At 44.8% G+C, this 23,945-nt stretch overlaps 1 protein-coding gene across 2 annotated transcripts in view; it reads left to right on the top strand.

The window, feature by feature from the left end:
• Window positions 1-23,945, top strand: part of LOC115619037 (zinc finger CCHC domain-containing protein 14-like) — a 72,295-nt gene that overhangs the window by 8,769 nt on the left and 39,581 nt on the right. For both annotated transcript variants that reach the window (XM_030511053.1, XM_030511052.1), the window contains exon 2: window positions 18,295-18,418. In XM_030511053.1, coding sequence (XP_030366913.1) covers window positions 18,295-18,418 — 124 coding nt within the window. The remainder of the gene's footprint in view (window positions 1-18,294; window positions 18,419-23,945) is intronic.

Below are 23,945 nucleotides of genomic sequence, written 5' to 3'. Positions count from 1 at the left end.
GTGTTCTGGCCAATAGAGGGTTTCAGTATTTTTGCAAATACCTGAAACAATCCAGAAATAATAAGATCAATTACTTAAGAGTAAGATCTTAATTTGAATTAAAGACCTGCCAGGTCATGGTGATAAATAGTGAAAGTGAACATTTTTCATGCAGGCTATGAATTCTTTGCCAGTGTTGTCTCTTTTCCACTGTAAGTAGTTTTATTATACTCAAGCCATTACTTAAGTGGTTATTGGTGGGGAGGAGGAGGGAGAAATCCAATTCAGTGAATTTGTGACTTGTCAGGTAACGTCTGCCAACCTTGTTAATTTGTGAATTCTTGCAGAAGAGACAGGAGTGGCAAAGAACCATTCTACCAGGGAAAGGTTTATGGAATTGATGCTTGGTTTATATTTCAGCAAGTTTTAGAATTGCTTCTTTGACTATCCTTTTACCTCCCAAATGTATATGCTGGCCCCATGGGGGCAATTTCCCACCCATACATTGGCAATAGAAGTGTGGCAGCTCTAAAGTCCACATAATATTAATGTTTTAAAGGCAGATGACATTAAGGGATAAAGGCTTGTAGAGCAGGTAGGACCACTTAGAATTCTCATGGGAAGTGTAAGGTGATCTTACCTTCTGGTGGCTCTGTTTTTAGGCTTCTAGCTTTTGGTGGCATTCAGGTGAAAAAATGGACATATTTGTACATCAGTGCTGGTTTCAAAGAGCAGTAGTACCTCTTTTAAGGTCTGGTTATAAACAGTTATGTGTTTTGATTTTGAGGTGGTGTTAATGATTGGTTTGTAAAATGTTTTGAAGGAAGACTAAAAATATTTCTTATCTGTCTTGTTTTTTAATGTGCTTGATGCACCAGAAGTCTAGAATGAAAGTGCCTTGAATTAGCATGGTGTGAGTGAACTGGTTTCACTTGCAGCTTGTCTGGTAAGCTGTAGTAAAGTGTGAAGGATCAGGTAGACGAAATAGGCTGTTGTTTTGTAGCTTATTTGTCTTAATACTTGAGGGGGGTTGCCTTCTATAGAGAGTTTTCCTTTTAGAGTTGAAAATTTAACTTGATGTATCTTTTCAGCAAGAAATCCCATGAATTCTGCTTGTTTGGCAAGCTCCTGTGGTTAACTGTGGGAGACTGTATAGTGGTGGCAGCAAACAATGCATTAGCTAATATTAAAGATTTCTGAAACTTCTTTGCAGAGCACAGCTCCAATTGTGTGGCTTATGTGGCGAGTGCACATCTTTGCAAAAACTAGAGCTCTCAGGTCCTTTAAAATGTTTTTTTTTTTTTGACTGTCTAGAATGGCAAACAGGCAGCACAATGCAATTGTTGTGGTTTAAGCCCAGCCGGTAACTCAGAACCACGCAGCTGCTCACTCACTCCCCCCTTCTTCCTCCCCCCGCTCCCGGAGGGATGGGGAGGAGAATCGGAAGAATGTAACTCCCACGGGTTGAGATAAGAGCAGTCCAGTAACTAAGGTATAATACAAAACCACTACTGCTACCACCAATGATAATAATGATTAGTGAAATAACAAGGGGAGAGGATACAATTGCTCACCACCTGCTGACCGATCCCCAGCCCGACCAGAGAAGCAATGTGGGCCTTCCAGGTGACTCCCCCCAGTTTATATACTGGGCATGATGTGCTGTGGTATGGAATACCCCTTTGGCCAGTTTGGGTCAGGTGTCCTGTCTCTGCTTCCTCCCGGCTTCCCCTCATCCCTGGCAGAGCATGAGACTGAGAAAGTCCTTGGTCGGGGTAAGCATTACTTAGCAACAATTAAAAACACCGATGTGTTATCAGCGTTGTTCTCAGACTAAAGTTGAAAACGCAGCACTGCACCAGCTACCAAGAAAAATAACCGTTAGAGCTCAACCCAGGACAGTATCCACCCCTTATTCCATACCATTCATGTCATGCTCAGATCCCATTTTTTCAAATATACCATCGCTGTTTGTCTCATATATATATATATACACAAACACACACACACACACACGCTTCCATACAGAGAGAGAGAGATATCATTGCTTAGTCCATGGACCAATCCCTATAAAGTTGCCGAATTCATTCTGTCCATGATGTCAGGCTCCATCTCCTGTAACAGTCTTTCAGGGCAGGAGGGATGGTGTGTAGTGTTGGGTTGTTGCCTGCTGATGACACCGCTGAACTCGTCTGGTCACTGCTGACCTCACCTAGTTTCATCGAAGTTCATTCTTTGTTGGGGTGATGATCGGAGGGAAGTCAGGGTCAGTCGATGGTGACCTGAGGACAGTTCTGCTGCTGCTGGCCTTTCCATGACTTTATTCTCTGCTGATGATCATGACAACACAGATGTTGTTTTCAAGCCCAGAGTAGTGGAGATGGGTATGCAGCTAATGGGCTATAAAAGTGTTATAGAGCAGGCAACAGCATGTAGTAGAGTTCATTGGCTGTTTTCCCCCAGAATTAAAGCCCCTTCAGGTACACACCAGACTTGCACATCTTTCCCGCATTACCCACCAAGTATATCCAGGTCCCTGAGCAAAAGCAACCCCACGAGTGGGTTTGCCTTTACCTGAAGCAGGAATAACCCAGACTGTCTTCCCCAACAAATTCTTTATGTGCACCACAGGAACTTTATCCCCCTCTACAGTACATAAAAGCCGGCAGTGTGCGCTTGCAGCCCAGAAAGCCAACCGCATCCTGGGCTGCATCAAAAGAAGCGTGACCAGCAGGTCGAAGGAGGTGATCCTGCCCCTCTACTCTGCTCTTGTGAGACCCCACTTGGAGTACTGCGTACAGTTCTGGTGTCCTCAACATAAAAAGGACATGGAGCTGTTGGAGCGAGTCCAGAGGAGGGCCACGAGGATGATAAGAGGGCTGGAGCACCTCCCATATGAAGACAGGCTGAGAGAGTTGGGGCTGTTCAGCCTGGAGAAGAGAAGGCTGCGTGGTGACCTCATAGCAGCCTTCCAGTATCTGAAGGGGGCCTATAAGGATGCTGGGGAGGGACTCTTCCTTAGGGACTGTAGTGGTAGGACAAGGGGTAATGGGTTCAAACTTAAACAGGGGAAGTTTAGATTAGATATAAGGAAGAAGTTCTTTACAGTGAGGGTGGTGAAGCACTGGAATGTGTTGCCCAGGGAGGTTGTGGATGCTCCATCCCTGGCAGTGTTCAAGGCCAGGTTGGACAGAGCCTTGAGCCATGTGGTTTAGGGCAAGGTGTCCCTGCCTATGGCAGAGGGGTTGGAACTAGATGATCTTAAGGTCCTTTCCAACCCTTACGATTCTATGATTCTATGATTCTATGATTGGGCTGGGCCAGCCCTGTTGGCAGATCCCCTACTGTTGACCAACCAGGTGGCTTTTGGTAAATGTGTATCCCAGTGTTTGGAAGTCCCACCACTCATTGCTCTCAGTGGAGATTTTAACAGCCCATTGCACCCTTTGATTTTCCCAGACACTGGTGCATGGTAGGGGATGTGATATACCCACTCAATGCCATGCTCTTTGGCCCAAGTGTCTATGAGGTTGTTCCAGAAATGAGTCCCATTGTCTGACTCAATTCTCTCTGGGGTGCCGTGTCGCCACAAGACTTGTTTCTCAAGGCCCAGGATAGTGTTCCGGGCAGGGGCATGGGGCACAGTGTATGTTTCCAGCCATCCGGTGGTTGCTTCCACCATGGTAAGTACATGGCGCTTGCCTTGGGGGGTTGGTGGGAGTGTGATATAGTCAATCTGCCAGGCCTCCCCATACTTGTACTTCAGCCATCGTCCTCCATACCAGAGAGGCTTTAACTGCTTGGCTTACTTAATTGCAGCACATGTTTCACATTCGTGAATAACCTGGGCAATAGCGTCCATTGTTAAGTCCACCCCTCGATCACGAGGCCATCTATATGTTGCATCTCTGCCTTGATGGCCTGAGGTATCATGGGCCCACCGGGCTAAAAACAATTCACCCTTATGTTGCTAATCAAAGTCCATCTGAGCCACTTCAATCTTAGCAGCTTTATCCACTTGCTGGTTGTTCTGGTGTTCCTCAGTGGCCCGAGTCTTGGGTACATGAGCGTCTACGTGGCGTACCTTCACCACCAGGTTCTGCACCTGAGCAGTGATATCTTGCCACAGTGCAGCAGCCCAGATGGGTTTACGTCTGCGTTGCCAGTTGCTCTGCTTCCATTGCTGCAACCACCCCCACAGGGCATTTGCCGCCATCCATGAGTCAGTACAGAGAGAAAGTACTGGCCATGTTTCTTGTACAGCAATGTCCAAGGCCAGCTGGATGGCTTTCACCTCTGCAAACTGACTCAATTCACCCTCTCCTTCAGCAGTTTCTGCAACTTGATGCAGGGGACTCCACACAGCTGCCTTCCATCTCTGATGCTTTCCCACAATAGGGCAGGACCCATCAGTAAACAAGGCATATTGCTTTTCACTCTCTGACAGTTCATTATATGGTGGGGCCTCTTCAGCATGCATCACCTCCTCTTCTGGTGACATTCCAAAATCTTTGCCCTCTGACTGGGATTTCCTATTCGAGCTCATTGTGTAATTAGTGCAGCCCACTTACTCCATGTAGCATCAGTTGCATGATGTGTAGAGGAGACCCTGCCTTTGAACATCCAGCCCAGCACAGGCAACTGGGGTGCCAGGAGGAGCTGCGCTTCAGTTCCGATCACTTCTGAGGCAGCTCGAACCCCTTCATAGGCTGCCAGTATCTCTTTTTCAGTGGGAGTGCAGCTGGCCTCGGATCCTTTATATCCCCGACTCCAAAAGCCGAGGGATCGACCTCGAGTCTCCCCTGGAGCTTTCTGCCAGAGGCTCCAGGTAGGACCATTCTCCCCAGCTGCGGTATAGAGCACATTTTTCACATCTGGCCCGGCCCAGACTGGTCCAAGGGCTACTGCATGAACTCTCTCTCGTTTAATTTGTTCAAAGGCTTGTTGTTGCTCAGGGCCCCATTTGAAATCATTCTTCTTCCGGGTCACGTGGTAGAGAGGGCTTACAATCAGGCTGTAATTTGGGATGTGCATTCTCCAGAACCCCACAACACCTAAGAAAGCTTGTGTTTCTTTCTTGTTAGTTGGTGGAGACATTGCTGTTATCTTGTTGATCACATCTGTGGGGATCTGGTGACGTCCATCTTGCCATTTTATTCCCCAAAATTGAATCTCCTGTGCAGGTCCCTTGACCTTACTCTGTTTTATGGCAAAACCGGCCTTCAGCAGGATTTGGACTACTTTCCTCCCTTTCTCAAAACTTCTGCTGTATCGCCCCACATGATGATGTCACCAATGTATTGCAGGTGTTCTGGAGCTTGCCCCTGTTCCAGTGCAGTCTGGATCAATCCATGGCAGATGGTAGGGCTGTGCTTCCACCCCTGGGGCAGTCGGTTCCAAGTGTACTGGACGCCCCTCCAAGTGAAAGCAAACTGTGTCCTGCATTCTGCTGCCAAAGGGATTGAGAAAAATGCATTGGCAATGTCAATTGTGGCATCCCACTTGGCTGCCTTTGACTCCAGTTCATATTGAAGTTCTGGCATCTCCGGTACGGCAGCACTCAATGGTGGTGTGACTTCGTTCAGGCCACGATAGTCTACTGTTAGTCTCCGCTCTCCATTAGACTTTTGCACTGGCCATATGGGGCTATTAAAGGGTGAGCGGGTCCTGCTGATCACTCCTTGGCTCTCCATTCTGCGGATCAGCTTATGGATGGGAATCAAGGAGTCTCGGTTGGTGCGATATTGCCGCCGGTGCACTGTTGTGGTCGCAATTGGCACTTGTTGTTCTTAGACCTTCAACAACCCCACAACAGAAGGATCCTCTGAGAGACCAGGCAAGGTGGACAGCTGCTTCATTTTCTCTGTCTCCAAGGCAGCGATACCAAAAGCCCATCTATACCCTTTTGGGTCTTTGAAGTACCCTCTCCTGAGATAGTCTATGCTAAGGATGCATGGAGCCCCTGGACCAGTCGCAATGGGGTGCTTTTGCCACTTCCTCCCAGTCAGGCTGATTTCAGCCTCCAGTACAGTCAACTCTTGGGATCCTCCTGTCACTCCAGAAATACAGATGTGATCCTAAGATTCTCCACTTACTCCTTGTAGAAAGGGGTTAGAATTGCTTATCACAGGAGTTGGAGTAAAATCTGCTCTTCCACTCCATCTGTGAAGCTTCTCACCAAAGACTGGAGCAGCAGCTTTCCTGGGAGGATCATCCTTGACCATTGTTCTCCTCTTCAGTTCACGCACCCATTGCTCCAGAACTGAGGTAGGTTTTCCATCCCACTTTCTCATGTCTTCTCCGTGATCCCGCAGGTAAAACCATAGGGTGGCCTATGGCGTGTACCTCCTATATTTTCTTTCTCGAGCAGTAGGGTGCCTTCTGTTAATAGCTGAGACATGGGTTGGTATGCGTGGGGAGCTGGATAGATCGGAGAAATCGTCTCTCAATTGTTTGAACTCCTGGGACAGTTTTTCCACAGCTGAAATGATGGAAGGGGTGAGATTGTCTTCGAACTCTCGGAGGTGATGAGTCACTTCATCCACTGTTGGTGGTGCCGTGTCATTCCAGGTCATTGATGCCATGAGTGGGCATATGATGTTGGTGCACTCCGTGTAAGTTTCCGCCACATGGGTCATGTACATTCGACTTCATCTGGATCTACAGATGCCTTCCCGGCATCCGGCCTATGATAGATCCTCTCTATAATGGCTGATTCCCTCAGGGACTGGATGCCTTTCTCTATCGTGGTCCACTTGGCTGAACGACTCATTACATCGTCCTTGTAGGGAAACCTTTCCTTCACAGCTGCCAAGAGCCGCCTCCAAAGGCTGAGGGCTCGCTTCTCTCTTGCAATCGCTTTGTCAATTCCTCCTTCCCTAGCAAGTGATCCTAGCTGCTTGGCTTCCCTACCTTCTAGTTCCTGCCCTTCGGCCCCATTGTCCCAGCATCGGAGCAACCAGGTGACAATGTGCTCCCCTGGAAGACGGGTGAAATCTTTTCGCATATTCCGCAGCTCTGTCAAGGTCCAGGGTCAAGAAGTGACCTCGTCCTCTGATTCCTGTATTAATAACTCTTGTTCGGATGCTGTCCCCTGTAGTATGCGCATTGGGTCGTGATCTTTCTTCACTGCAAAAGCTGGTACTTGTGGCTCTCCTTTGCTTTTCTGCTTGCTTATAGGGGCAACCGATATTGCAGAGATTGGTTCTTTCATTTAGCTGCAGTGTCTATCATTGTGGTTGGAGTGGCTGCAGGGTCTGTTGTCAGGGTTGGTGTAGCTGCTGCGCTTGGCGATTGAGTAGCTGTGTTGTCTGTTGCTTTGCCATCAGTTCCAGAGACATCTTTTTCCAGCGACGCTCTGTAGGTGTAGGCCAAGCCCCAGTACGTTGCAGCAAGTTGTCTCTCTCCGGTATTGTCAGGATGACAGCACACCTTGTCTAACTGCTCTGCTAATTTTTCCGAATTTCGCACTTGTTCAGGGGTAAAATTCTAAATCTTTGGAGGGGCCACTGTCTTACCCATACGATCCCACACACCCTGCCACTCATGACTGTCCAGCCTCAGGGAAGATCTCTTGGTGGTCCTCTTAGATGGTTGTTTAACCTTAGAGAAGACCCGAACCTGACCCTGCTTAACTTTCGAGATCAGATGAAATAGGGCATTCTCAGGGTGGCATGGCTGTGGGTAAAACACATGCAGTATTTGTGGCAACATGCTGATCCACAGCACAATCAGCAGGGAGGTTTTGAGGCTTTCCAAAGGCCATACAAAACCTTTAGAATTCTTAAATGCTGCTCTAACTAGCCTGGTGGGGGAGCAGGGGGTGTGAGGGAATGTCTCCTTCATAGGTTGACCCTCTGAGGAGTTAAAGATGTGTAATTGCTAAAAATTCCCACTATATGCCTCCCAAAGTATAGAGTTGATGACCACGCTGGGAACGCAAGCCAGGCCAGTTTCATGATCAATGAGTCCATTATATTACAAGTCATTACCATGAAGTACATTGAAACAGGAACCTTAGCCCATGCCCTACAGCTGATGAATGTTAAAACAGCAAATATCGGCTGTAAGTAAGGTCTGACATGCTGAAACTCTAAGACCAAGCACAACAACTCTGAGAGCAAATAAATCAACGTTGTGACGAGTGACTATTAATCTGAAACAAAGACTGCTTATCACAAATACGGTTAGACATACTCTGGTCAAATCTCTTGTTATCTTAACACTTCGAGTCTTATGTTGGGCGTCAAAAAGGACTGTAGTGGTTTAAGCCCAGCTGGTAACTCTGAACCACGCAGCCATTTGCTCGCTCACTCCCCCCCCACCTCCTGGAGCAATGGGAAGGAGAACATAAAGAACGTTGAGATAGGAGCAGTCCAGTAACTAAGGTATAATACAAAACTACTACTGCTACCACCAATGATAATAATGATAAGGGAAATAACAAGGGGAGAGGATACAATTGATCACCACCCGCCGACCGATACACACTCTTACCTGAGCAGCCATCTGGGCCTTCCGGGTAACTCCCCCTGGGTTATATACTGGGCATGACGTGCTGTGGTATGGAATACCTCTCTGGCCAGTTTGGGTCAGGTGTCCTGTCTCTGCTTCCTCCCACCTTTTTGTGCCCCTCCTCCCTGGCAGAGCATGAGAGACTGAGAAAGTCCTTGATCGGAGTAAACATTACTTAGTAACGACTAAAAACGTTGGTGTGTTATCAGCGTTGTTCTCAGACTAAAGTTGAAAACACAGCACTGCACCAGCTAGGAGGAAAGAGAAAAATAACTGCTACAGCTCAACCCAGGACACAAATTATTTGGGCATCTGAGTTACATACCTCTATTGGGAAATAACAGCTTTTTTGCCTAAGAATGCCGAGGTTGTGTCATTGCCATCAAGCTTCTGCTGAAGCATTTTAGAATCATGGAATAGTAAGGGTTGGAAAGGACCTTAAGATCATCTACTTCAAACCCCCCTGCCATGCACAGGGACACCACACACTAGACCATGTTGCCCAAGGCTCTGTCCAGCCTGGCCTTGAACACCACCAGGGATGGAGCATTCACAACATCCTTGGGCAACCTGTTCCAGTGCCTCACCACCCTCACAGTAAAGAACTTCTTCCTTATATCTAATCTAAACTTCCCCTGTTTAAGTTTGAACCCATTACCCCTTGTCCTACCACTGCAGTCTCTAAGGAAGAGTCCCTCCCCAGCATCCTTATAGACCCCCTTCAGATACTAGAAGGCTGCTCTGAGGTCTCCATGTAGCCTTCTCTTCTCCAGGCTGAACAGCCCCAACTCTCTCAGCCTGTCTTCATACGGGAGGTGCTCCAGCCCTCTTATCATCCTCGTGGCCCTCCTCTGGACTCCCTCCCACAGCTCCATGTCCTTTCTATGTTGAGGACACCAGAACTGTACACAATACTCCAAGTGGGGTCTCGCAAGAGCAGAGTAGAGGGACAGGATCACCTCCTTCAACCTGCTGGTCACACTTCTTTTGATGCAGTCCAGGATGCGGTTGGCTTTCTGGGCTGCGAGTGCACACTGAAGCTGACTTATGTTCAGTTTCTTATCAAGCAACACCCCCAAGTCCTTCTCCTCAGGGCTGCTCTGAATCTCTTCTCCACCCAACCTGTAGCAGTGCCTGGGATTGCCTGACCCAGGTGTAGGACCTTGCGCTTAGCTTTTTGAACTTCATGAGGTTGGCATTGGCCCACCTCACAAGCATGTCAAGGTCCCTCTGGATGGCATCCCTTCCCTCCAGCGTATCAACCGAACCACCCATCATAGAAGCCGCCAAATTGGTCAGACAGGAGTTGGTCAAGGATTGTTCAATTGCCGAGGTATCTCCAGAGAGGACGCCTTCAACACCGGAGCGGGGGGAAGCACAGCATCCAGGAACCTCAGTTCGGAGCAGCAAGAGCCACCAAGGGAGCCTCAAGTCCTCGACAGGGCTTGCCCAGGAGCCGGCAGCTCAGCTGATGCGAGCAGTTGACTCACAGGTGGCGGCACCAGCCCTCAGTGGGTAAAAACCCATCCCAGGGAGCGCGAGCGACCAGGAGTGTGGCAAACAGGGCGTGGTGCGGCAGTTCACGCGGGCAGCGAGCGGGATGGTGAGCGCTCGCCTCAGGACCAGGGCCTGGTCTGGGAGCTCTGCTCTGGCTGCCCCGGTGGTGGCCAGCATAGGCGCCCAGACAGAGCCGATGAGAGGGGAGGCTGCAGCGCAGACCATGGAGTGTAGAAAGTGCTTTGACTGGTCTCATGAGGCGAGGGTGCACCCTGGTGGAGGTCCTCCTGCAGCAGGTGGCTGAGCTGCGGGAGACTGTCAGTAAGCTAAAAGATGTCAGGGAAGCTGAGAGGGAGCTGGACTGCTTGCCCCAGGCCCAAACTGTGCAGGGGCCACAAGCATCCATCATAGCACATATAGGAAAGAAGGAGGGCATTAATCCAGGAAGCTGGGAGCTAGTAACAAAAAAAAAACAAAAAAAAGGAGGAAGAGGACAATTAACAGCAAGGGACTTCCTCCTCAATCCGATGTCCCCACCCAGAAGCACTTTGCAGTTCTGCTAGGGGCTAAGGAGGAAACAAACACTGCACCAAATGAGCAAACAGCTGATGCACCAGTCAAGAGGATCACTACTAGTGTCTGCAGGAAGTAGCAGCGGGTCATAGTAGTAGGTAACTCTACTTTGAAAGGCACAGAGGCACCCATCTGTCAGCCTGACCCAGTCTCGAGAGATGTGTGTTGCCTACCAGGGGCTCGGATCAGGGATATTGTTGAGAGGCTGCCTGGTCTAGTCCCACTGACTAACCTAAGCTAACCTAAAAGCCCAAAAGCTAAGAGCCCTTGCCGGTGAAGACTGAGGCAAAGTAGTCATTGAGAACCTCAGCCTTCTCCAAATCCAGGGTAGCCAGTTCTCCCGATAGCTTCCAGAGAGGGCCCACGTTATCCCTAGTCTTTCTTTTGTTTGCTACATACCTGTAGAAGCCCTTCCTGTTATCTTTCACATCCCTTGCCAGATTTAATTCTAACTGGGCCTTAGCTTTCCTAACCTGGTCCCTAGCTTCCCAGACAATATCCCTGTATTCTTCCCAGGCCGCCTGTCCTTGCTTCCACCTTTTATAAGCTTCTTTTTTCTCTCTAAGTTTCCTCAGCAAAATAGGATTGCTCAGTGTTAAAGACCTTGGTGTTGACCTCGAAATAAGTTGCTGTTAATACTCACTAATATGAAACTGGCAGGAACAGAGTTGACTTTTCCCCCACCAGACTTCAGTGCTCCAATCCCTGAATGCACTTTTACATGTTACCTGCATTGCCCTCAAGCATGGAGGTCAGTTTATGATTATGGAAAAACATTTTTAATGGAGACTTCCAAAGCAAATATTGGCAGAAGCATTTGTCTGTGGGACTTTCCCAGTGTATTACTGGCTGTTTTTGAAAACTGAGTTTTATGTGAAAACATTTTCCTGCGTGATCATTGTAATCCTATGTAACGCAGGACCTAAATTTCATACCTAATTAGGTATAGAAATTGTATTTTATTCCCTTGGATCCTGTATCATTGTTGCATGCGTACTCTAGGTAGTAAGCTATGTTGATTTTTAGTATTGGCTCCACTTCAAACTAAGTCAGCAAATACTTGTATTTTCTGTGTTCTGTTCAGTTATTTTTAAAAGGAACATATTATTGCTGTTTTGGTAAAATTCTTACCACATGAAGTTTGACTTCTATCAGTCGTGTTCTTTTTATGAAAGACTGCTATATTAAATGTCAGGCATTGTCCCTGGGGACCAAAGCTAACAGTTACTGAATCTGGCTTCACAGATTTACTGTTTTCTATTGACTTCACCTGTCTTGGACAGTGGCAGAGCCTCTTCAGGTAGCAGTGGCTGAAAGAGAACCTGTTGAAGTAACTGCTCCTGGTGATTTTATTGTGCAATTTATTTTTTTTTCCCCCTTTTTTTTCTCCTGTGTGCTTTTTGATGGATCAAGGGGTTTAGAGAGCTTTCTACAACTTTTCTTTTTGCTGTCCCAAGAAGATCTATGCCTGTTAGTGTATCTCTGATGCTGAGGAAAAAAAATAATCACTGCTGGAAAAAAAAAAAAAATAGTTGTTTGCTTGCAGGTGGAAAGGGAAAAATGTGATAATGGCTAAAGTTCCAGCAGTGACTTCTGGTACCTTGACGTGTTTGTCCTCAACCCCTGAGTCAAAGCAATTGTTCCACTTCCTTACTGTCTCCTGGGGGTGAAGGGCTTCAGGGTGGCATTCTGTTATCCTTCCGTCTAGCCCTTGTTGGGAAGGATGTGCTTTTCAGTTTTGATACTGTTTTTATTATTATGGAGAATGAGGCACAGAGGAGTTCAGGCTGGCCCTCAGTCATTAGGTAGTGATGAATTTTCTTTGTTATTTTCATTTATGACTACTACTTTAACTTGAAATTCAAGAGACAATCTAGGTTTTAATCTGGACAATCAGCAGTACATCTGTGAGCCAGATGCTTTGCTATGGAGGGAGTAGACACAACATTAAGAGTTGAGTAAAAATAGTTTAACAATCTCTTCTGCACCCATTTGAGTGGTGCACCTTCTGGAGTTGTTGAATAAGCCCCTCTTGTGTTAAAACAATTTATAAATTTATAAACAATTTATAAACAATCTAGTGAAACTATGGCTAGGTGGAACAGAGGGCTTTCCTTCTCCCTGGTCCTCTACAAAATGCTGTGCTAAGGGTAAGATTAGGTATAGTGAAGAATATTTCTATTCCTTTAACTCTCTGGGGTTGCTGTTGTATTTGATTAGTCTTCATGGACTGTTTCTGCTGATGTTCTCAAATAATTTCAGTTGAAAAATCCAAAGTCTTCTGTTCACATGTCTGATGCTGTACCCTCTTAGACCTTGAATGATTGATGAATTTTTCTGCACTCCTGTGGTTTTATGATCTATAGCCTGGGCCTTTCTGGTTTGTGAGGCCAGCTTATCCACCTTTACTGTGGACTCTTACTGCTTTAGAAAACAAGCCTTTAACAGTTCCTGAACAGCAGATGCTTATTCTTTAATGGCATCTTGGCTTTCTTCAGAGATGTTACGGATCCCAAAAGGCCCAAAGCAATTTACTTGCAACTTCTCGGAATCTTTATCTCACTGGAATGCCTTGTTCTTTATTCAGAATCTAGTGACTGCTTACTAGTAGTTGTGCTGAGCCAAATCTATGGGATTACAGTAATGTTCAGATATGATGAACGTTCCTCCCAGAACTGATATGACACTGAATTTCTACAGTTGAACAAGTTGTACAAGTCCTTCCTGGGCATCTGTCTACTGTTAAGCTTTTGCCAGTGTTTCTCCCAACTCTCCTAGGACACTATCTTCTGCAGTTCGTAGCTCATGGGTTATTGTTCCTCTGGTTTGCTTGGCCTCAAATTAAAACAAAAAAAGCTGTTACTACTTTGGAAATAAAACTTTGATTTGCAAAACATTTTTCATTATTTTACTTTTCCTAAGCAAATCCAAACCTTTGCAGTATTGGTATGTTTAAGTCAGTGGAAAAAAATATTTAAAATTTGGAATGAAAGCTTCAAGCAGTTGGATTCACTGGTTATAACCCCATTCAGCTCACTAACAAAGTGCTCCATTTGGAACTAATCAGAGCTTTGTGATTTTTCTAGGCCAATTTGAAACTGCTTTCTTTTGTGTGACTTAATCAGATAGTATATGAGCTCAGTCAGACAAGACACATGGGCTAAATTAATCTTTACCAAGTATATAAAAATTAAGTCTTTATGGAAAGAATTGGAGGTTATGTATAAACAAAATGAGAACTTTAAACTGCACGTGATGCTTATTGTAAGGATGGTGGAGAGAAGGGAATACAAGATAGGAGGCAATATATTGTAACAAACTGCTTGTTTAGAGATTTTTCTGATCCATGTGGCTATGTTCTTACTCAGTTTCATGATGTATGCTGCTGGTCGGTATTCAAGGATCACCTGCTAAGTGCTCAAGAGTGTTGCATCCCGACTAGAAGAAAGTGCAGCAGGAGGGCCAGGAGACCTCCATGGATGGACAAGGAGCTGCTGAGGAAACTTAGAGGGAAAAAAGAAGCTTATAGAAGGTGGAAGCGAGGACAGGCGGCCTGGGAAGAATATAGGAGCATTGCCCGAGAAGCTAGGGACCAGGTTAGGAAAGCTAAGGCCCAGCTAGAATTAAGTTTGGCAAGGGATGTGAAAGATAACAGGAAAGGATTCTATAGATACGTAGCAAATAAAAGACAGGCTAGGGACAATGTAGGCCCTCTCCAGAAGCTATCAGGAGAACTGGCTACCATGGATTTGGAGAAGGCTGAGGTTCTTAATGACTTCTTTGCCTCAGTCTTCACCAGCAAATGCTCTGACCACACAACCCAAGTCTTGGAAAGCAAATGCAGGGACTGTGAGAACGAAGACCTTAGGCCCACTGTAGGAGAGGATCAGGTTCGAGACCATCTTAAGAACCTGAACGTGCACAAGTCCATGGGACCTGATGAAATCCATCCACGGGTCCTGAAGGAGCTGGCGAATGAAGTTGCTAAGCCACTGTCCATCATATTCGAAAAATCCTGGCAGTCAGGTGAAGTTCCCGATGACTGGAAGAAGGGTAATATAACCCCCATTTTCAAGAAGGGGAAGGTGGAAGACCCGGGGAACTACAGACCAGTCAGTCTCACCTCTGTGCCTGGCAAAATCTTGGAACAGTTTCTCCTGGAAAACATGCTAAGGCACATGAAAAACAACGAGGTGGTTGGTGACAGCCAACATGGCTTCACTAAGGGGAAATCCTGCCTGACCAATTTGGTGGCCTTCTATGATGGAGCCACGGAACTGATGGACAGCGGCAGAGCAGTTGACGTCATCTAACTGGACTTGTGCAAAGCATTCGACACTGTCCCACATGACATCCTTGTCTCTAAATTGGAGAGACATCAATTTGATAGATGGACCACTCGGTGGATAAAAAACTGGCTCGATGGCCGCACGCAAAGAGTTGTGGTAAATGGCTCGATGTCCAGTTGGAAACCTGTAACGAGTGGTGTCCCTCAGGGATCGGTGTTGGGACCGGTCCTGTTCAACATCTTTGTCGGTGACATGGACAGTGGGATTGAGTGCGCCCTCAGCAAGTTTGCCGACGACACCAAGCTGTGTGGTTCGGTTGATACGCTGGAGGGAAGGGATGCCATCCAGAGGGACCTTGACACGCTTGTGAGGTGGGCCGATGCCAACCTTATGAAGTTTAACCAAGCCAAGTGCAAGGTCCTACACCTGGGTCGGGGCAACCCCAGGCACTGCTACAGGCTGGGCAGAGAAGAGATTCAGAGCAGCCCTGCAGAAAAGGACTTGGGGGTGTTGGTTGACAAGAAGCTTAACATGAGCCGGCAGTGTGCACTTGCAGCCCAGAAAGCCAACCGTATCCTGGGCTGCATCAAAAGCAGCGTGACCAGCAGGTCAAAGGAGGTGATCCTGCCCCTCTACTCTGCTCTTGTGAGACCCCACTTGGAGTACTGTGTACAGTTCTGGTGTCCTCAACATAAAAAGGACATGGAGCTGTTGGAGCGAGTCCAGAGGAGGGCCACGAGGATGATAAGAGGGCTGGAGCACCTCCCATATGAAGACAGGCTGAGAGAGTTGGGGCTGTTCAGCCTGGAGAAGAGAAGGCTGCGTGGAGACCTCATAGCAGCCTTCCAGTATCTGAAGGGGGTCTACAAGGATGCTGGGGAGGGACTCTTCCTTAGGGACTGTAGTGGTAGGACAAGGGGTAATGGGTTCAAACTTAAACAGAGGAAGTTTAGATTAGATATAAGGAAGAAGTTCTTTACAGTGAGGGTGGTGAAGCACTGGAATGGGTTGCCCAGGGAGGTTGTGGATGCTCCATCCCTGGCGGTGTTCAAGGCCAGGTTGGACAGAGCCTTGAGCCACATGGTTTAGGGCAAGGTGTCCCTGCCTATGGCAGGGGGGTTGGAACTAGATGATCTTAAGGTCCTTTCCAACCCTTACGATTCTATGATTCTATGTACTGTAAGTGTTTATATTTGCTGATCTGAATATTTGGAACCTGGTTGTTCAGGATAACATAGTCTTGCCTGAATCTAATTTTCTAGCTTGCTGTGTTACTCGCTTGCTCTTATGAAATCTCCTATGGCCAGGAGGATGGTGGTGTCATTGCTCAGTCTGCCGGAACTTCCTCTCAGCAGCAGTCCACTGGAGTGAGAGTTTAATCAGCTCCAGGAGAGAGATGGTGTGGGATAAGCTTGGGTAAAGACTGACTTTGGCAAGGAGGCTTAAACTATTTTTCACCCTCCCCCCAAGCTTGATGTTTAAATGGCTGGTCTTCCTAATGGGAATGCTTGATATTAAGCTTTTGTTACTGCTGGAAAGCTGTGCTAAAGCAGCATACAAGTAAACTTTATTTTTTGATCAAAAAGTAGACGGTGCTGAAAAGGAAAGCAGGTACTTGTAATCCTGCTTTCTTCTGACACTCATCTGTCCTTCTAGATTGATTTCTTTGCACGTATAAGCTTTCTTATGGATGTCAAGTATACCAAGTCTTGTGCTGCTGCCTTAAACTGTGCATAAATCTATAAACATCAGCTTAAAATGGAGCTTACAATAGGTAATTTTAGAGTAAGGATGTGCTATTTTTGACTTGCATTGTGTATTCTGCCTGATGTCAATGCGTAAGGCTAGTGGTAGGGTGAGCAAAGTATTGTTTTCAGCTTAAATTGTCCAAACTCACACCAGTCTCATGTAAACAGGGTCTGAGTGAGCCTTTTTCCTTACAGGGACCTGTAGTCACTGGTTTTGGTTACCATGAATAAAGGATAGCTTTTCTTGTGATGTGGAGATGCGGGTTTTCTCCTGTGATTTGTGAAAGGCTAAAATGGATGCTAAATTCTAGTTACAGCTCTCCATACCAGGATTTTGAATTGATTCAAAATGTGGCAATTGAAATTCAAGTGATGCATTAGTTAGTATGAGTGCTTTTGTTAGTCTTAACTACCTCTTTAAAGCACACTTTCCTCTTTATGGTACTTAAACCCTTGTGTTCAGTACTGCTAATGTAACTGTTCATCCACTTCTGCTTCTCATTACCTAGAAAACGAGAGTAATTGCCTTGCTTATGAGGCAGCCATTGAATGTTATACTACAAGTAATAGATGTGGTTTTGTTGCTACATAATTGTGAATGCTTTTGTGGACAGCAGCTTGTGGGCGGTGTTCAATTCTGCTTTTTCTAATGACTTCTGTTTGTTTCTGTAGCTTTAATGGTGAAAATAAGTTTTCTTATGCTAAATGCAGTTTAGAAGGTAGGTGAAGGCCATGAAGTCTGTTTTGATGATGCAGCCTTCTGCTTGGGCATTTTTAGTGTGCAATTTTTCATTGAAATACAATCATGATAGCAGGCTTTTAAATTGCAAAGACCATTATTTTTTTGTTGAATTGGAATTCATTCCTTGTATTCTGCATGGAAATACTTTGAAATGACCAAAACAAGGAATTTGTTCGCCACTTCCCATTGGCAGGCCAATGGTATTCAGCCATCTCCAGGAAAGCAGGGGTTCATCATGCTAATGGTTACTTGGGAAAACAAATGCTATTACTCAGAATGTCTCCTTCTTCCCCCAGCTTTTATAATGCTGAGCATGATGTCATGTGGTCTCAAATATCCCTTGGGTCAATTGGGGTCAGCTGTGTCCCCTCCTAAATCCTTGTGCACCCCCAGCCTGCTTGCTGGTGGGGTGAGGAGCAGAAGCCTGGACTCTGCATAAGCACTGCTCAGCAGTAACTAAAACATCCCTCTATTATCAACACTATTTCCAGCATAAATCCAAAACACAGCTTCATACCAGCTACTGTGAAGGAAGTTAACTATATCCCAGCCACAACCAGCACAGTGCCATAACATAAAAATGGGATTTTCCAAGAGCCCTTTTCCCCTAGTTTTCTTCTTGAGGAGTTAAAACTACAGTGTGGAGAGGTTAAGGATCTTGCAATATCTCTACAATTGACTACTGCATGACTATTGTTTAAAAAATAATTATACTTAAAGTAGCTTTATAGATTAGCCAAAATAATCTAGATTTGTGAATAGCTGCTGACTAAAACAACTTCCCCAAACTGTTATTTGTGGAATATCAGTAGTAACAACCCTTGGTTTTAGAAGAAACAAACTTCTAACTGCCATCAAAGTGGTTCTGCTCACTCTGGAGGAAGGTGTGATGTTTGCACATTCCTTCAGTTTATTTTATTGGATTTTTGTGTTTTGTTTTTTTTCTTTCCAGGTCACTCCAAGGTCCGAGACCCCCATCAACAGTGTCAGTACTAGTTTGGAAAATGTACTACATACATCAGCACATTCCATTGAGGAGTCATTACCCAAGAGGCCTTCGGGGAAACACTCCAAAGGTGTGTCCTTTTCCGCATGCACACTTCCAATGGGGTAACAAACTCCTATCTCTTGGTGGCAATTGGTGTTATTTTAATTGTGATTGGAGACTGGAATTTTGCTGCTTCTCAGCAAAGGAAGTCACAGAAGGGGTTTTGTAGTAAGGCTATCAGTGAAAAAATCATCAGCAAGAGACAAGTATGCTTATTTTTCTGCTGGGGAAATAAACAAGAACGTTCCTTATGAGCTGAAATACCAGCTTAGCTCTCATGAAATATTATATTCTCAGAGTGAATATCTCTGACACTCCACCTCTCATTCTTATAGTAGCAGGTTATTTCTTGGATGAAGCATATGGTGGTGAGTGTTGCTTTACTGGGGAGGTGTTTAAAACAGCAGTTAGGCTTCTACTTCCACCTTTCTCTTGGTTCCCAAGAATGTGTGAGAAGCTGAGGGAAGAGGAGTGGAAGACAGGAGAGAAAACTTGCACCTTTCTCAGCACATGTGTGCACCCTGAACATTGTTACAAAATAAGTCTTATTTTTGTAATGCTATATTACGTCCTGACCTGGCTAAAAACTGGGCTTAGCAAATTTGAGTTAACAAGTATGCATTCCATTTCCACACTCCAGGCTATGATTACAGATATTAAAATGTTGAGGTGAAAAAGTGATTAATAGTGTTTTGGTTTTTTTTAATGCATACAAAAAGCACTGTTAACTGAGGAAAGTCTTTGAACTGTGAGCTGCTATTTGTGTAGCAAATAGCTACTCTTTGTGGTATTAATAAAAACAGCTCTGTGTGGCAGAGCTAATGTAGGGGAAATGCACCATCATAGCAGCAGCACTAGTATATTGCCTTTAAATGTCATTAAAAATACTGCCGTGGACCATATAATTTTTTTATTTGGAGTTGGTCTTCAGAGTTCTGTTTCCTTCTCTGCCACTGGCTTGCTGTATAACCTTGCAAATATAGTTTAATGCCACATAAACGGCAATGAAGAATTTCAAAGCATATCTTCACTCGGAGCTGATATGGATTGGAAAGGGTTAAATATCCCAAGAAAATGTTCTTAGCTTGCTTGGACCAGACCTCCTTTTCTGTGACATACTCAACTAGAATCCCAGAAGCTGTAAGCAGCAATAATTTTTTACAGCAGAATAGTGCTCTAAGTAGCTATTTTTCCAGCTGTAAAAACTATCTGGGTAGAAGAAAATGCAACACTAAGCAGAAGCATGGCTAAGATTTGTGGCTTCCATCTGATTAAAAATAGGACAGGGTTCAACACTGTTTTCATTTGTACTCAGTGATTCCAGTACCATATATGCCAAGATTAGTCATGGGTGGCATTCTGTGATCTTTCTGTCTAGCTCTTGTTGGGAAGGATGTGCTTTTCAGTAGGTTTTCCTCTGATCTGTTTTTCTTTTGTAGAATACCTGCTTAGTTTTCAGAGAATGTAGCTTTTTAATTTATAGATTGCCTTAGTAATAGCGGTAAAAGGAGTCGTGGAACAAATACAGTTTTCTTACTGATACTCTGCTTTCTGGTTCACCAGCAGCAGTGTTGAATTCTCCTTGATGTATGAGCTGTCTGGTAGGGAGTTCTGCCTCTTAAGGTTGGAGTACAGCTGAAGATTATTTGCCTGCCTGGAGCCACCATTGCTCACTTACAGATTTCTGATTCTCATAGCAAACAGACACATCTCTTAATTTAGCAGGACCCACAAACTTTTTAACCTAGAGTACATGAAATTTAGTTGTGCGAGTATGGGATGGACAGGTTGCTTGACCAGTTGTGTAATTCTTGTGTTGATATTTTCTAGTGAGTCTTGTTTCAGACAGTTTGAGATGACAGGATTTTTTCTCACAGTTAGAAATAGTGAGCTGCCCAAGTTCGTCATTCCTCTCTTGGCAAAGTACTGGAGCTGGAAGTGTCTCAGTTAAAAAGGCTGTAGCTGAAACAGAAGAAAAATGGGAAGCTCATGAAAGGTGCAGTATCCATTGTGCTTAGCTGAATTAGAGACAGTTTGTATTAATCCAGTGAATGGTTTTAATCCTGATTTGCAGAAATGTTAGTAATTTAACATACTCTGTATGTAGTTGAACAGTGAACGGGTTTGTAGTAAACTTGGACCTGAAAGCTGTCAGTGGCTGTATCTTCCTGTCGTGGTTTAAGCCCAGCCGGTAACTCAGAACCATGCAGCCGCTCGCTCACTCCCCCCCTTCTTCCTCTCTCCACTCCCGGAGGGATGGGGAGGAGAATCAGAAGAATTTAACTCCCACGGGTTGAGATAAGAGCAGTCCAGTAACTAAGGTATAATACAAAACCACTATTGCTACCACCAATAATAATAATGATAAGGGAAATAACAAGGGGAGAGGATACAATTGATCACCACCCGCCGACCGATACCCAGCCCGACCCGAGCAGCGATCTGGGCCTTCCGGGTAACTCCCCCCGGTTTCTATACTGGGCATGACGTGCTGTGGTATGGAATACCCCTTTGGCCAGTTTGGGTCAGGTGTCCTGTCTCTGCTTCCTCCCGGCTTCCCCTCCTCCCTGGCAGAGCATGAGAGACTGAGAAAGTCCTTGGTCGGAGTAAACATTACTTAGCAACAACTAAAACCATCGGTGTTATCAGCGTTGTTCCCAGGCTGAAAGTCAAAACCACAGCACTGCACCAGCTACTAAGAAGGAGAAAAATGACTGCTACAGCTGCACCCAGGACACTTCCCTAAACCACACTTTGAAACTAGCTTTTAGTATAAAATATTTTCAGTTTCTACATTGGAGAGAGATGAGAAGAGTGGAGTATATTACTGAATACTCCTTAACAAACTGTGGTGGAAGTCTGTATGCACTTGTTTGCATTAAGTGGTTAGCTGGTAACATTCATACATGCTTCATGTAGAGACTTGTCAAATACATAACTTCTGAATAATTTCACCATCCTATCTGCACAGAATATTGCTGCCTTGGGAAACAAATTTATACAATGAGTGTCACTGAGAAGCCTTTATCTCAGAGGCCCAGCTAACTGTGGGAGCACTGTCAAGCATTGGGCTCCTGGATCCATGCTGTAATGCCCAAGTTGTTGGGAGTGGTGACCAGCTGGGGGCAATCATATGGTTATTTAGGAAAATTCATCAGTTCTTTTATGCTGGTCCTTCAGTCTTAGTTAAAACCCCCTCTCCCTTCTGCATGTATCGGTGCTAAAGCAAGGCAAACCAGATGGACATTTCTGCAAAGTAAAAGTTGTGACACTAGGCACATCCTGTAGCTGTTGACATAAGCACTTTGGGTATCTGCACTTTATTTTACAAAGTAAAGTCCAGATAAAGTTAAAAATTTTGGCCTATGCAAGTTTAGAAAAATTACAGATGGGTATTGACATAAAAGGAGGTGGACCTCTTTTGGAATCTAGTAGCTGTAACATGCAGTATGAATTGTGCTTTTTACTCATATCTTTTGGTGATTTAGGATTGTTCAAACCTGTTTTCACAGATGTGGAAGTCATTTTAATTGAAGGTAACTTCAGGAAGTGGAGACTTTCCCTGTTCTCAGGGACTGGCTATTGTGTTTGTAAGCTGCAGACAGGCTTATTTACAAGTTTTAAGGTATTGACAGATCTCACAGGTCAAGGAAAACAGAGGTAAATAGATTCTTGTGTTAACTGAAATTCCAGGTGTGATGTGTTGCTAGATCTTTGTCTCTTTCCACTATTTCTAGAATGTAGTCAGGTTTTAACTATGGTTTTAACACTGATCCGAACAAAATTATCAAATTCAAATGAAGGTTGGGCATCTTTTGCATACTGTGTGAGCTGAGTGTTGTGCTGTCTTTGTTGTCTTGCCTTAGGCTTTTTCCCACAATACTACAAGAGCTGAACCAGTGCAAATAAAGCTGCGGGTGTCAAACTGGAATCAATGTTTCTGACATGAAGATGAGATTTCATGCTTGCAAATGCTTGCAAATGCTTGCCTTATAGGCACATACTTTAGCAACAATGCAGCTGTGTAGCAATGGTTCCTTCCATAGGCAGGTTTGTGTTTCCCAGCACAATGCCAACAAAGTCAGTAGACTTATTGGAGGGATTCTGATTCTGGTTGTCTGAAACTTAGGATTTTACCTTACATTTTATGGAGAGACACCTCAAACCTTTTCCCAGTAGCAAGTGACCTGGGCGGTTAAAGGTCACTGGTTAAAAATAGTATATTCACTAGCAACTTCTGTTTTGTGGGCAATCCTGTGCTGGTAGCTAAAGGAAATGGAGTTACTATGCCAAAGTCCAGAAGGAACTATCAGACCTAGGGGAAGTCCCATTCACAGAGCTAATTTGTAACAAGCCTATGGGTGTAGAGTTGTTCTGACCTTGTGTGGCAATTCCCAAAAGAGAGTAGTTATCAAAACTGAATGAAAAATTCAGCTTATTTTGTATTTTAACACAGAAAAGTGATAGGAATTTCCTCTCCACCAGAGATGTTATTAATTACTTTATGGTTCCAAGCAGAACGATTTGGCCAATAGGTGAATAGCACTGTAGGCAAGTACTACTCTGTGCATGTGACATATTTTAGCAATGTATTAAACATGCTCAGTGACCACAGCATATTTTCCAAAAGCACAGTGGAATAAAGTATATTAGACCAGATGTTGAAGTGCAGAACAAAAGAATCTTTATTATAAAGGCAGTGTAAGTTCCAAAATATTACCGTGCAGTCTTCATACTGTAATTTCTTGTAATACTGAGTAAAATTTTGATTTGTCACAGCCTCCATTTTAAATTTTCTGCAGTGGAAGTTCTGTCTTGGTATTTATAAGATGCTCATTGCTGCTATGAGGTTTTGCAGGTGGCACCACTGCTTTCCTCCATAAAGCAATCTGGAAGATGGTTTCCTCAACTGAACAAGTCTCATTTTGTGGAAAGTGACAAAAATTCCCCTATTCTTGTCTTTCCTGTATATTTATCTTGCCTTTCTGCTGTTGCAACACAAAACCTTAAAAAAGCCACTCTGACTTCAAATGAAGCAACTGTTGAAATATGATCCTTATATAGTGAAGCTGAATCTTGCAACACATATCTAATGATAGGCACAAACAGCTTTCTGTGGACAGAGAGGTATAAAGCTTTTAGATGTGAAATGGGTGCAGTAGGCTTTATTCTACAATCTGTTCTCCATTACTGTGCTCAGCAGGAGTACTAAAAACTTCTTGCTTAATTGAAGGTATGCTGTTAGTCCATGTACAGGTTCCTACAAAGCTTCAACAGTGTCCCAGTTTAGAATAAATACATAGAATAGCACATGACTTACTGGACAAAAGGAGCTGCAGTCTGTGGACGTGAGGAAAAACAAACGAGAGAAAATGCATCTCAGTAATGTATTGATATAATTTTGGATTAATATTAGGTTGCAAAATATATCCTTGTTTGCAGCAATCCTGTTGACCTTGGGTAGGATACAAGTTGTAGGCAGGTTAAACTGATTATATGCAGCAAGCTTTGGTATTTCAATTGTTCCGTTACAGTAGTCAGCAAAAATGTGTGGT

Source organism: Strigops habroptila, chromosome W (assembly GCF_004027225.2).
Source record: "Strigops habroptila isolate Jane chromosome W, bStrHab1.2.pri, whole genome shotgun sequence".
NCBI classification, from domain to species: Eukaryota; Metazoa; Chordata; class Aves; order Psittaciformes; family Psittacidae; genus Strigops; species Strigops habroptila.
Note: the sequence above shows the minus strand (reverse complement) of the source record. Positions and strands in the feature narration are given on the sequence as shown.